The following is a 14,046-nucleotide window of genomic DNA, read 5'->3' as shown; positions in this document are numbered from 1 at the left end:
TCTGGATAGCTGAACAGTGTGGAACTCGACTCCTTAGTACCCAGCAGAGTCTGCAGGGTAGAGGTTTGAAGAATACTAACATAAAAGTTCTGTGATTTAGCAAGATGTTTTTGCAAGATGTTTTTACTGACACAAACACAAGGCAGATCAGTGAAACTAACTGGGCTTTTTAAAAATCATCTTTTTTTTTGGGGGTGTGGTTGGTGGTGAGGTGTTCCTCTGGAAGGCCAGATTAGTTCAGTAACCTATGTAAGCTGTCCTGTCAGCATTGGATGAGTGGGGAAGAAGGAACTCGTAAATTCATATTTCCTAGCATCATCAGACCATAACCTGTGAAGAAGTAAACATCTAAGGATGCAGGGAATTATCATTTGATGAGACTAGAAGCCTGTCCCTATCCAGTGGCTCATCTGAGAGTCTCAAATGAGAGTCTAAAAATCGGCTATCCTAAGCAACATCTATTATGCACATAACTTTTCTTTGTGGATAGGGACAACTTCAGTAAAATTTTAGGTAAAGTTTTAGTACTAGAAAATCATTAAATTGGGCTTTTTGTTGAATGAAAATTGTTTGCATTGGTAAAGTCTGCCATTCTTCTGATGTTTTATGTACTTGTACAAAGCAGAATTCTCATTGCTGATACTGAACTCTGAGTTAGGCCTTACAGTACATGAATAAACTTCAAAATATTAACGTGCAATTTTGTTTTACGCTAAACTCTGCAGAGTGAGAATGCTCGCTTGGCTCTTTGTGAGCACCCTCAGTGGACACCAGTGGTGGTCATTCTGGGACTTCTGCAGTGCAGCATTCCTCCTATTTTGAAAGCGGAGCTATTAGAAACCCTGACTGCATTTGGAAAATCTCCTGAAATAGCTGCTTCACTCTGGCAATCCCTGGAATACACCCAGGTATTTTTGTATTTTCGGTACTTATAACTATAGCAACCCAATCTGATGAAATTGTTGGTGTATTTGAAAGCTGCATTTGTAGCAATTGTATTGCACTTTCTACTAAATTCTTGTGTTTCCATTGTTGAATATAATTTTTTTTTCACTTAGGTATTATTTTGAAGCAATTTTGAAAATGACAGCATGGTTTTGTGCTGCAGATCTCATTGGCTGTGCTTATTTTTATGTAAACATCTTTTTTAACAGACCGTCCTGTATGTTCCATATGTTTTTTTTTTTCTCCCCTCCATGTTTGTCATCAGTAATAAATGTTCTGCAGGTTATGTATTTTTCTGTTATGTTTTTTTGTGTGCAATATTCTCCCACTATTAGTGGTGCTCATGAAAGGAAAGAATTGTATAAAAAGCTCCACTTGAAGGCATGTAATTTTCAGAGGAAAAGTTAATTGTTATTAGCAATTACAGAAGGAGGACTCAGGCAACTACAGGCCAGTCAGCCTTACCCCCATCCCTGGAAAGGTGATGGAGCAGCTCATCCTGGAGGTTATCTCCAAGGAGTGTAAGAAGGTGATCAGGAATAGTCAACATGGATTCACCAAGGGGAAGTCGTGCTTAACCAGTCTGATAGCCTTCTGTGGTGGGATGACTGGCTGGGTAGATGAGGCGAGAGCAGTGGATGTGGTCTACCTTAACTTCAGCAAGGCTTTTGACACTGTCTCCCATAACATCCTCATAGACAAGCTCAGGAAGTGCGGCCTAGGGGTGAGTGGACAGTGAGGTGGATTGGTAATTGGCTGGATGGCAGAGCTCAGAGGGTTGTGCTCAGTGGTGCAGAGTTTAGTCCCTTCCAACCTCAGCCATTCTGTGATTCTGTAACAGCATATGTTTGCCAACTTTCACAGCTAGATGGCAAACGTCAGGTGGGTATTAAAAGCCCAGCTTTTAGAAAATTATTTTTTCTCTTTTCTCTTGATTTCAGAGAAAAAAAATAAATATGAATTCTGAAGAAGACTGATATCAAAAATGCTCTCAGCATGGTTAACTCAAAAATTGTAAGGGAGCGGGATTGTTTTATAGTTTGTATTATGGTTCAGACTCATTTCTGGTTTGTTTGGAATAACATGAGGCTTTTGAGCTGCAACTACTGGCTTAGTATTGATCGCTAATAAAAAGACACAAGCAAGAATGACATCTTATCATAGTAGTAGTATTTTCAATGCTTACCTTTGCTTCCTAACTGTTGATATTCCCTAAAATGTACTGCTGTAAGAGATAACAAATGTCTTTTCCCTGACCAAAAGATGAAGAAAAATTTAAATGTGAAAGGACTTTTGTTCTTTGTTTTAACCATAAGCATGGTGCAGATCTTTGAGGGTGTAAAGCTAGAAGCATTCAAGTGTACAGTATGTAATCCAGCCTTTCAGACAGACAAAGCTTAGCTTTTTGGCTTTTAAGAGGATATACAATACTGCTACTTACAGCTGCAGAGTGATGAGTGCCTTTTAGTCCTGATAGAAGTGATAGAGATGCACTTTGATTATGTGAAACATATTGTTTGTATGTTTTCTTTTCTCTTTATGTTTTGAAGATACTACAAACTGTGAGAAGTCCAGGCCAGAGACAAGCAATTGGTATTGAGGTAAGGGTTTCTCTGTCCCTAGGTAGCCTTCCTCATCTTCTACAAATGAGTACAGGGAAAACTTGGAGAGGCTGCATCTGCTACTGTATGCACGGGAAACCCTGTGAATAGGTGCTTTCACAGCTTCCCAATTTACTCTCAGGCTTCTTTGTAATTTCTGGAAAATGTTATTCATTTATGAATCTAGTGCAGCATAGTGCTAGTAGCAGAGCAGTGCCTCAAGTTCCTTATGAACGCTTCATCCCCAGATTTTCCTATTTGCCTAAGTTGGAGTTACTTTTATTACATCTTAGTGCAGGTCATTTCCATTTTAATAAAAATGGTAAATATAAGCAGCGTACAGTTCAATGCTGAGGCATATCTCCTATTAACTCAGAAATGAATGAAGAGTATGTTGCTGAACTGAACTGAGAGTAATGTTGCTTCACTGCTTTTGCTTTGCTTGTGATATACAGTGGACAAAAGCATAGCAAAATCAGTACACTGTAAAGTACTTCATAGATGATGCCCTTATCTTATTTGTTCTCACGTGTTTCTTTCTCACTCAAAATCTGTTTTTAATCTTCCTGTGTTTGCTGTCCTCTCGGGAAGGTTGAGCTGAACGAGATTGAGTCCCGATGTGAGGAATATCCTTTAACCCGTGCCTTCTGTCGACTCATCAGCACGCTAGTGGAGAGTTCGTTCCCCTCTAACTTGGGAGCAGGTCTCCGCCCACCAGGCTTTGATCCCTATCTCCAGTTCCTCAGGGACTCTGTGTTTCTCCGATTCCGCACCAGAGCTTACAGGAGAGCTGCTGAAAAAGTAATAATTTCTTGAAAATCTTTTTTTTTTTATTTTATTTTTTTTGTATGCACTGGTTAAAATAATTTGAGATCACTGATGCAGCTTAGGTCTGTTTGGAAAGCTGTAGCATATACAAGTTTGATGCAGGAGAGATAACCTGGGTCCTCGCAGAGTGCTTTGATTCTGTAAACAGGTAATTTTTCAACTAACGTGTCAACAGGATCTATGGACTACTTCTAAGGAGCCTGTATAAAGTAACTAAGAAAAATAAGAGTTTATATGATAGCAAATACAGATTTATAAATACAGGATTCTGCAACTCTACTGCAAAAATGTTAAAAGATGTAGAAAAAGAAGAAACAGAAAGTCACTGCCTTATGATAAAGCTAAATGTTTCTGACAGTGATTGTTTCTGAAAAAGCCAAGAAGGGAAGGGATAAGAGTTATACTGAACCTGGTACTGTGAGTAGTCTATTGCTAGGGACAGACCTTCAGCTACCTAAAAGAGCAGGCTGCTCATAAAGGTAGCGTTTTTATACGTAGATATAGATAGAGATGAATTAGGCAAACTCGATCCCCAGAAATCCGTGGTTCTGGATGGGATACACCCATGAGTGCTGAGGGAGCTGGCTGATGTTAATGCTAAGCCACTCTCCATCATCTTTGAAAGGTTGTGGAGAACAGGGGAGGTGCCAGAGGACTGGAAGAAAGCCAGTGTCACTCCAGCCTTCAGAAAGGGCAAGATGGGAGGACCCAGGAAACTCCAGGCCAGCTAGCCTCACCTCCGTCATTGGAAAGGTGATGGAGCAGCTCATCCTGGATGTCATCTCTAAGCATGTGGAGGATAAGAAGGTGATCAGGAGTAGTCAGCATGGATTCACCAAGGGGAAGTCATGCTTAACCAATCTGATAGCCTTCTGTGATGGGATGACTGGCGGGATAGAGATGAGGAGAGAACAGTGGCTGTTGTCTAGCTCCAAAATAGACAAAATAGACAAATCTGTTTTAGTGTTCCATTTTAATTTGAAAAGGAAGCTTGGCAATTCAAATTATTTGTTGTGATAGATTAAAAAGTGTTGTGGGACAGTACTTTAGACAGTCATGCCATACATCTGAGCAGTATTTCATTGCAGTGACTTTTGCATTCTTTGTCATCCTTGTCTTGTTGCTGCAGTATCAGTCATATTCCATATGTGATTTTTCTTCATTTTGTGATTATCACAGTGGGAAGTAGCTGAGGTTGTTCTGGAAGTGTTTTACAAATTGCTGCGAGACTACGAACCTCAGCTCGAAGACTTCGTGGACCAATATGTGGAGTTACAAGGTTAACTTGTTCATTCACTGACATTCATTCTGACAAACAGAGCTGGAACTTACTTTGATCTCTTGCCTCTGTCTTGTGATCCTGTTTAATATGACAAGTAAGCAGGCAAAAAGCTAGGTCAGAGCAATGAGATAGGAAGACAATCAAAAAATGTTCACGTACTATGAGGAGCTATGCTGTCAATTCAGTAGAGTTTGCTATCAGCAGTTTCCAGCTTCTCACGCTCTACTAGGAGAATTTGTGTTTCTCTTGAATTGCTGATTTGGTTAAAAACAGTATATGACGCTTGAATGGTTGTCCAGAATTAATAAGACCACAGTAAATGGCTATTGCCTTATTATAAGGCTTATGTGAACTGTGTTTGGGCTGCAGATTGTTTTTGATACAAAGTTTCTTAACATTGAATGCCAGCCTGGTGCTTCATGATTTCCTGTAGCAGTAGAGAGCTGTCAGAATCACTTCAGAAGTGAGCAGCAACTTTAAGACACTCACAGATTTTGGCAAGCTCACTGGAGAGGTTTCTGTGTCCTGTCCTTTAACAAACAGTTTTTAGCATTGAATTGTCTTGAACAATCTCTGTTAGCTCATTCCCATCCTCAGCTAATGCTTCAGCTCATGTGGTTATTTGTGGGTTATGTGATATATTGGACAAATGGATTAAAAACAATTTTTCTGACTAGATCTGTTTCTTGAACTGATTCGCTGTGTCTACAGTGAAATGGCATGTCTATTGACATGTTAAGGGGAAGCACAAACACAAAATAATGGAAAAAGGAGAGAGGGAAAGGGTTTGTTTGAGCTGTCTTTGATGTCAAAAGAATCTGCACCTTCATTCTCACTTGCCTATTAAGAAATGATTCTGACTGCTCTCTTGCTCCCCCCCCCCAATTTACTAGGAGACTAGATAAAACAGAAACATTAGTCTTGAGTTTTGCTTTTCTTTTGTTTTATTGAGGGTCTTTGTGTTCCAGGCTAGTAGTTTCATTTTGGCATGTGTTGTTGTAGCAGACATGCAAGTATTTGTGTACTGTGAGCATCAGTGTTTCAGCTTTGGTTTCTGGAAATGCTTTTCTCCCTCGTGTCGGTTTTGAGGAATGTAAACTTTTTTCAGTTATTTTTCAGTCACACGAAACCATTTAGTATAGCTCCAATGTGGTTTAGAGTCCTATCGTTGATTTGAATTCAAGGCCAGATAAACCTAGGGAGACTCTAATGATTTAAAGTTGAAACTGTGCGAGTAGATTCTGAAAAGTAATGGTAACTACCGTTACTGCTCTCTGCAAACTTTCTAAGCTACCTAGATAGCTTATGCGTGAACAAAAACTGTGAAGACTTTCTATGCAGTATGTTTTGTCAATTTAGATGTTGCTTATAGCAACAGGGACTGCTGTTTTCCAACTCAGGCTAGCTAAGTCTTTTCTATTTGATAATTTTTGTTTGTTTGTTTGTTTTTAGGAGAAGAAATAATAGCATATAAACCACCTGGGTTCAACTTGATGTATCATCTATTGAATGAGTCCCCAATGCTGGAACTGGCCCTTAGTTTGCTGGAAGAAGGAGTTAAGCAGCTTGATACTTATGCTCCATTTCCTGGTATGTGCCTCGAATTTATTTTTCAGGTGAAGTTAAAAAGCATACAAAGTGGGATTTAAAGCTGACGTTTCACATATCTTCAACTTGATTTTGTTTTTCTGGCATATATAAATTGTGTTTTGTGGGTAATTTTCCTAGCAGTAAATAACTGACAAATTCTTTCTTGGTATAAGACACGGTGAACGAGGTTTATGAACATGGCCTATTTTAATTGATCCTTTCTTTTCCTTATGGTTCTTTATTGTTTGTGTACTGCACAGGGAAGAAGCATTTAGAGAAAGCAGTACAATATTGCCTTGCACTTCTAAACTTGACCCTGCAGAAGGAGAATCTTTTTATGGATCTGTTGCGGGAGAGCCATCTTTCCCTTATTGTCACACCGCTGGAGCAGCTGCTTCAAGGAATCAATCCTCGCACTAAAAAGGCAGATCATGTGGTGAATATTGCAAGGTATGTACAAAATACTGAGAAGGGAGGACTTTTGGAGGCACAGAAGTGGTTGGATCCTGGTCCTTTGATTTTAACAGCCAGCAGTGCTTCTCAAGATTTGGAATCTGCGTTATATATAATATAAAAATATAAATATAATATAATATAATATAATATAATATAATATAATATAATATAATATAATATAATATATAATATATAATATAATATATATAATATATATTACATATAATATAATATATATAATTAACATATATTATATATATAAAATATATAATATAAAATATAAATTTTATATATATATATATATATATATATATATATATATATATATATATATATATAAAATATTTTTTTTTCTTACAATTTGCCTTATGTGCAATGATTTCCTGGGGTATAATTTTCAGTTTGTCACAGTTTGAATGTTTTGCTTAGAGTAGGAGACAATCAGAAACTTCTTTTGGCTGCTGTTGTCCATTTAAACGTCTTACAGTATTATCTATTAGTTTCTATATTAAAAGTATCAAACTAGCAATCTGTAACACTGATTTTTACTGATTTACAGTTTTATTTTATAATGACTTTACAGACAAAACAACACTGCTTTTTTATTCAGTGAGATTCTGAGAAATCAAGATCTCTGTATATATTTTTTCTTTCATTTGCTATATTACTTTTTTTACATAACTATAGTTAATAGTTAAAAAAAAAAGCCACGTGCCTTTTAAGATACTTTAAATTAATTATTTTTTTTTTGAATCTTGCCTATTTTGGGTGTATGTAGTAATTTTAGATACTTTTGGTTCTTGATGATACTTGCTTCTGTGTGATCTGTGATTTTTTTTTTTTTTAATTCTGTCTTGCATTGCTTGAGGTATATTTTGTATAAAAAGAATGCTGAAAATTCTGAGGCTGATTATTAAGACTGCCTGTTAGCCTATACTTCTGATGGAAGAATGTGAACTGCTTCATGTGGAGTAAAATTTTGTTGTAGTTTTAATGATTTCTTACATAGTTTGTTTTGCAGTTGTTTTAGTACTCCTTCATCTATGCATTACCATGTTGGAATGTTACAGTCCTCAAAAATTTCATTACAATAATCTTGTATTTTTAAAGGTATCTTTATCATGGAAACAGCAATCCTGAACTGGCTTTTGAAAGTGCCAAGATTTTGTGCTGTATTTCTTACAATTCCAACATCCAGATAAAGCTAGTTGGTGATTTCACACATGATCAGGTAAGTGCCATTTTATTTGAATTTGGAAAGACAAAGTGTTGGAGAAATACTGATGCTCTGTAATGTTACTTTAAAAGCTATGTTTCTAGATCAAGTACATTAAAGCAATATTTTATCTTATCTCTACCTATCCCCAAAAAGTTTTTTACTGTGGCATTGTGAAAAGTGGCTACTTCATTAATTGATGAAAAGCAAAACCATGAATGCTTTGGAAGAAGAGAAAAGAGATACTTCTTTGAGATACTGAGACTTTTTCTTGACTTCATAGTGTTCAGCCTCTGAGGATAATTTAGCATATGTAACACAACAGTAGATTTCTTTTTTTTTTTTCTTTTCTATTCAGTGGCTCTCTGCTAACCTATGCTTAGCATATACTCTCCATGCTTAGTGACTAGGTTACTAGGTTAATTTTTGTCTAGACCTTGTGTCAACCTATATGGAAGGAATTTTGAAAGGTATTGTTTTTAATACTGTTAAAATCCCCTTCATTTTCATCCTTCCGTTGCTGAATACAGAGTATTAGCCAGAAGCTGATGGCTGGGTTTGTGGAATGTTTGGACAATGAAGATGCAGAAGAATTAATTAATCCAGATGAGGGTATGTAAAAGATTTCTTATATGACTTGCACTTATCTTTTGCATAGAATAAAATTAATGAAAGAAGAGGCTTTTAAGTCAAAAAAAACCTTTTCTGTGTTGTGTTCTGTAGAGGCACACCCTTAACAAAAGGAAAAGCATTGATGTCTTGTTAAGATACATCCACAGTATGATGAGACAGCTATAAATGGAGTGTTTTCAAAAGAGGAGCATTTAAATTGCTCTGGATGTGTTATTCAGAGCAGTAATTTGACACTTCGGTCTTGTATTCCTCTATGCTAATATAAACTGATGGTTTGCATTTATTGCATTTAATCTGAAGGATCTGAAGATTATTCATTTAAACCAATTGCTTTACTTCATTGTTCACCTAATCTTTTTTAATCAAGAGCTGGAGCCTGAAAAGCAGCGGGCACGCATCCATCATGAGACAAGGATCCATATTCTGAATCTCCTTATCACCTCTCTTGAATGTAGTCCTCCCAGCCTTGCGCTGTATCTCTTGGGATATGAGCTCAAGAAACCTGTCAGCACCACAAATCTGCAAGACCCAGGTATGAAGACGAAAAGTTGATCTTGCATTCAGTTCTTGTACCACCAACACTGAGAATATCTATCAGAAAATGCACGGGGAGACCCAATTCCTCTGAATGTTAAGAAGAAGAAAACAGGCCTTGTTCTAATCCTTAAAATCTGTATTCAGAGATAAGATGAACCCAGGTGCAGTATTTTAAACTGCTTTAGAATTTGATCCTTTGTCTAAGTTGGATTTTGGAATGGACTTGAAATTAGAGTTCTGGGAGAAAATGATAATTTTGAAGAGAAGTATAAATTTATTTACTGTTCACATGCATTGCGGTTGTCAGCAATACAAAAAAATTGATTTGGTGATCCAGGAAGTCCCTATGTGTGACAAGACTTTGAACAAGTTATACAACTTGAGTGCTCTTCTGCCCCTCCTCAAACTCCCATTTAAGATTGATTATCAAGTAGGAAAACAGTCTGGCTGTTTAACAGTGTAGAAGAAAACCTAACAGAAGATATATGTATACATATATATGCATATGTGGCATTTCAGATACTTCTAGAATTGTCAAAGATAGTGAGTTAGTCTGTCTTGAACTTGAGCAAGTTCAGAAGAGATGGTTGGGGCTGGAGCAGTCAGCTTATGAGGAGAGGTTGAGAGAATGGGACTTCTTCAGCACGGAAAAGAGAAGGTTTGGGGGAACCCAAAGGTTTGGGCATAAACTGAAAAGAGGCTCTGAGCAAATATGGAAGAAACTTCTGCAGAGTGAGGAAGGTGAAGCAGGGGAATGGGTTGGCTGGAGAGGACATACAGTCTTCATGCTTGGAGGTTTGTTGAGATCCAGCTGTATAAAGCTATGAGCTTTATCCTGTCTGCTGTCATAGCTGAGTCTACTTTGAGCAGTAGGTTGTAGTAGAGATTTCTTGGAGTCCCTTCAGATCTGAAGTACAGGATTCTTTCTCCGGTATTTTAAGGAATGTTTCATATGAACACATTGGGATCAACAGATTTAATTTTTTAGCTATTTATAGAAGCCTATTTCTTACGATCTTTGGGTCAGATGCTTTGCTCCCAGCAGATTTTGGTTGTTTATGGTTGTTTCTAGTTCTAAATGAAGGGTAGGTAGGACCTGAATTTCATTTGGAAAAAAAAAGTCTGAGTTATTTTATGTCTCAGAAAGGCACAGAAAGACACCAGCCTCTTTTTTATCTGGAAAGTAACTTACTATGGCAGACCATGTTTTGCACATTTTGAAATTCTATACCTAAAGAATATGGATAATTGATCTGCAAGCATACAATTTTAGAGGGTATCATAAGTCAGATCAGTAATAGGAGACTGTCTTTGTCTCCAGGCTGTGAGAGATCCTTGCAGGCTGCTTTGAATTATCCCATTAATAATGTGAAGAAAGAATGACCGTAAGCTATATGCCTAGGAATAATAATTTCCTACTAAAGCATAAATGATGTGGGTCCAAACAGAGACAATTATTTCCCCTGTAAGAATGGTGGTTGTTGATGCATTCACTGCTTAAGGGCATCTTGCTTGGTGGATTAAAGTAATAATTGGATAAAGGATGGATGCAAAGTGACAGAATTTTTGCTTCAGTCTTAAAGTCTTTTTTCCTTTTCCTCTTGGTTGCAGTGTTAGGTGCCTCTAGGAGAGTTATTGAACAATTGTGGTCATTTTGTGACTAAATACAGAGATTTAAAACTCACATTTGAAATTGGCAAATGAGTATTCAATTAAAGTGTAGGACTGAGAATCCAAATTTTCATTTGGTTGATGCAGAATATTAAAATGCCAACTGGATCTCTTCATATAGAACTGAAGAGAAAATTCTTAAGGAAGCTTTGGTTGCATAATTTGTCTTCTTTCTGCAGAGTGCCTACAGATGTTTTAATTTGATTTTTGCTAAAGCAGTTCCTCCCTTTCATTTTAATTGAGAAAAATCTTTTCTGGATGTTTTCACTGCTGCTCTGTGGAGCAGTATGGTGCGGTATAAGGTATCTGAAGCATTTAATTTCTGTGATTCTGTGTTCTAATCTGCATTTATTATGGAGGCAAGTACGTAAGAAATTACTTCTGTATTTTGAAGGTGTTTTGGGTTGTCCACGGACTTGCCTTCATGCTATTTTGAACATACTGGAGAAGGGTACTGAAACAAGGAATGGGCCTACAGCAGTTCAGGAATCTCCTCATCTTGCAGAACTCTGTTACCAGGTATGCAACCTATTTTCTGTTGGCATATATCAAGAGTGAACTTTAAATAAAATTGGCTCCTTCATGGTTGATGAACACAGATGGTGATGATATTGAAAATATTTTTTGGTTTAAGAAAGATCTGTCAGATTTTTTTTATATATTGAACTTCTTCTGATCTACCTTTTCCTATGTAAAAATGTATTATCTTCTAACAACACCGAAACCAAAAAGTCTACACTCGTTACAGAGCTTGGAATTGGGTTGTATTTGTAAAGCTAGCGATCTAAATAGTTTTGGCAAGCCTTTGAGTGTCTTATGGCCATGTGACAAGTTTTTGCTGTTGCTGTTGTTCTTTTTTTGAATATCTGGAACTGCATTTTGCTGACGTAATATGGCAGATAATCGCAAATAAATAAAATAATCTTCTTTATTCTGCAGCAGTGATGTGTGTGTATAAAATATAGTGAGAGGGAGCAGGCAGGGAAGATGGCTGGATTTGACATGTGTGCAAAGTTAGTTGTTGTTTGGCCTTAAATCACACACCTTTGTTGTGTGGGTAATCTGTGACATCTACAAAGTATTTTAAATATAAGCAATTAAAAGTGGAAGAGGCCATACTGTAGAAGAGGAAAAAGATGAAGATGATGTTTCCTGTCTTGGTGAACCTGCAGAGTAAAAAGAAAGATGCTTTTCTTTTAAGTAAAGTGAACAAACTTAAAGGGTTATAGAGTCGTGTTGTGGGTGGGTAGTTGCTGTAGATGCCTGCATGCCGATAGTCCTTCAAATTGTAATTTGATATATGTTATATACAATATGTTGTGCTTTGGAGCAGGCTGCTGGAAAACTTACTGAAAATACAGGTAATAATACTGTTTGAGCATTAAAACAGAGTTATGCTTCTTTTGCTTTGGTGTTTTTGCTTTGGTGGTTTTGTTTTGTTTGTTTCTTGTGAAATAAACTCCATATGAGTATCTACTGTTTTTGATTTTCAGGTGATCTATCAGTTGTGCGCATGTGCTGACACCTCGGGCCCAACTATGAGATACCTCAGGACTAGTCAGGATTTCTTATTCACTCAGCTGCAGTATTTGCCATTTTCTACCAGAGGTAACTTGCGTCCTTAGCTAAGGACAAAAAATTCAATGCCTCCTTTGTGTCTTTAGCAGTACCAGAGGAAATATAGATACATAGCACGATTAGATTGAATTAATTGTTGCCTCTTTGCTAATCTTTTAGTTCTGATATTATTGAACTCTGCCTGCTTAGGTAGTTCATATTGTTTTGCAGAACTCTTGTAAAAGAGCTTGTTAGTTTTTGAGCATATCCAGTCTCCAGAAGCAAATCCTTATCTATCTTTTAATTATTGTTGTAGTTTTGTTAGATTTTGCTACAGCAAAAAAGGCGTATTTTGGAAAAGATGCTATGTGGAACAGGAGGGAGTAGAAGGCTGGTGGTTATAGCCACTTCTATCTTCTCTTCCTTGAAATAAGGATCTGGAGATTTTATTTGGTGCTGATGTTAGTTATGAAGTGAATGGATTTGTTTTAATGTTTAAGACCGGCATTTCAAAGGCAGGTGTCTTAAAACTGCATAAGTGTACATACTGGGTTTGTCAGATGCTAGACCACCAGTACTTTGTTCAATGACAGTAGTCTTAACCTTCAAATGCACGTATCCAGAATGGAGGAAGTATTTTAGATGATCCCTTACGTTAACTTAAGAATGGAAATGAGATTCATATAGAATACGAAGATCCTTGAAGACTCAGGTTCAAGCCTTAACACCTTAAAAGCAAAGTGATAGCTCAGAAGGGGTAAATGTCTGATTATTTTCACTGAAATGATAATAGATCTTACTTGCTCATAGGTTCTCCACAATGATTTTGAGTACAAGTTACATCCAGATTTTTTTGTATGTACATATTCTTAAATCCATGCCTGTGTACGAGTCTTTCAAAACATTCACGTGCATTGAATGGCATTTGTTAGATCCCTTAGTCTTTTTGTGAACAAATGGTGAACAATTCATAAGTAATGATAGGTTCTAGAAGCTTTTATAAATGTAGAAATGCTTTCCTTGGAGTAAGTAGTATTATTTATGTTCAGTTTTATAAGAATTTTCTTATCTCCACGCAGAGCATGAGATTTCAACGCTGAACCAAATGTCCTGGTTGATGAAAACCGCAGCGATAGAAATGCGAGTGACATCGCTGAACCGCCAGCGCTCCCATACGCAGAGACTGCTGCATCTGCTGCTGGATGACATGCCTGTGAAACCCTACTTGGGTAAGAAGAACTTGCTGTGATGACACATGGCATGACATGTGTCTGTGCCCTCTCAAAATGCGTGTGTATTCCAGATGCCTCTAGACAAGTGTAGAAGCCACACATGTGGACACCAAATGCCTCCAGGCACTTGTATAAGCCGCAGGACTCACCATGTGTGAACAAGCATGTTGGGCAGATGCTTGAATACGTGTGACCATGCCCGCGCTTAAGTGTACACAAGTGTTTTGGTGCACACATGTGAACACACATGTGCTTGTCAGTGTTGTTCAAACATGGTTTTGGATGACACATTGGAAGACGTGTGAACACGTTTGTGCTTGTCAATGTACCCACACAATTTCAAGCTATACATGTAAATACAAACGAACACACATGTGCCCACCAATAGCCTCCACATGTATTTTTGGGCAACATGTGAGAACACACATGTACATGCTAAAGGCTTCCACACATTCTCAGGGAATATAGTTGAACACATGTTAATAGATGTGTGCACAC

The 14,046-nt window shown here is 37.3% G+C and overlaps 1 protein-coding gene across 1 annotated transcript in view; it reads left to right on the top strand.

Moving 5' to 3' along the window:
- The window catches only part of NUP205 (nucleoporin 205), a 52,833-nt gene that overhangs the window by 18,205 nt on the left and 20,582 nt on the right, over window positions 1-14,046 (top strand). The window contains exons 13-24 of the mRNA XM_082763058.1: window positions 726-908; window positions 2,496-2,546; window positions 3,138-3,347; window positions 4,554-4,653; window positions 6,109-6,246; window positions 6,507-6,696; window positions 7,813-7,933; window positions 8,449-8,530; window positions 8,919-9,083; window positions 11,154-11,278; window positions 12,253-12,367; window positions 13,396-13,545. Coding sequence (XP_082619184.1) covers window positions 726-908; window positions 2,496-2,546; window positions 3,138-3,347; window positions 4,554-4,653; window positions 6,109-6,246; window positions 6,507-6,696; window positions 7,813-7,933; window positions 8,449-8,530; window positions 8,919-9,083; window positions 11,154-11,278; window positions 12,253-12,367; window positions 13,396-13,545 — 1,630 coding nt within the window. The remainder of the gene's footprint in view (window positions 1-725; window positions 909-2,495; window positions 2,547-3,137; window positions 3,348-4,553; window positions 4,654-6,108; window positions 6,247-6,506; window positions 6,697-7,812; window positions 7,934-8,448; window positions 8,531-8,918; window positions 9,084-11,153; window positions 11,279-12,252; window positions 12,368-13,395; window positions 13,546-14,046) is intronic.

The sequence above is a fragment of the Aythya marila genome (genome assembly GCF_965140915.1).
Source record: "Aythya marila genome assembly, chromosome: 1".
NCBI lineage: Eukaryota > Metazoa > Chordata > Aves > Anseriformes > Anatidae > Aythya > Aythya marila.
Note: the sequence above shows the minus strand (reverse complement) of the source record. Positions and strands in the feature narration are given on the sequence as shown.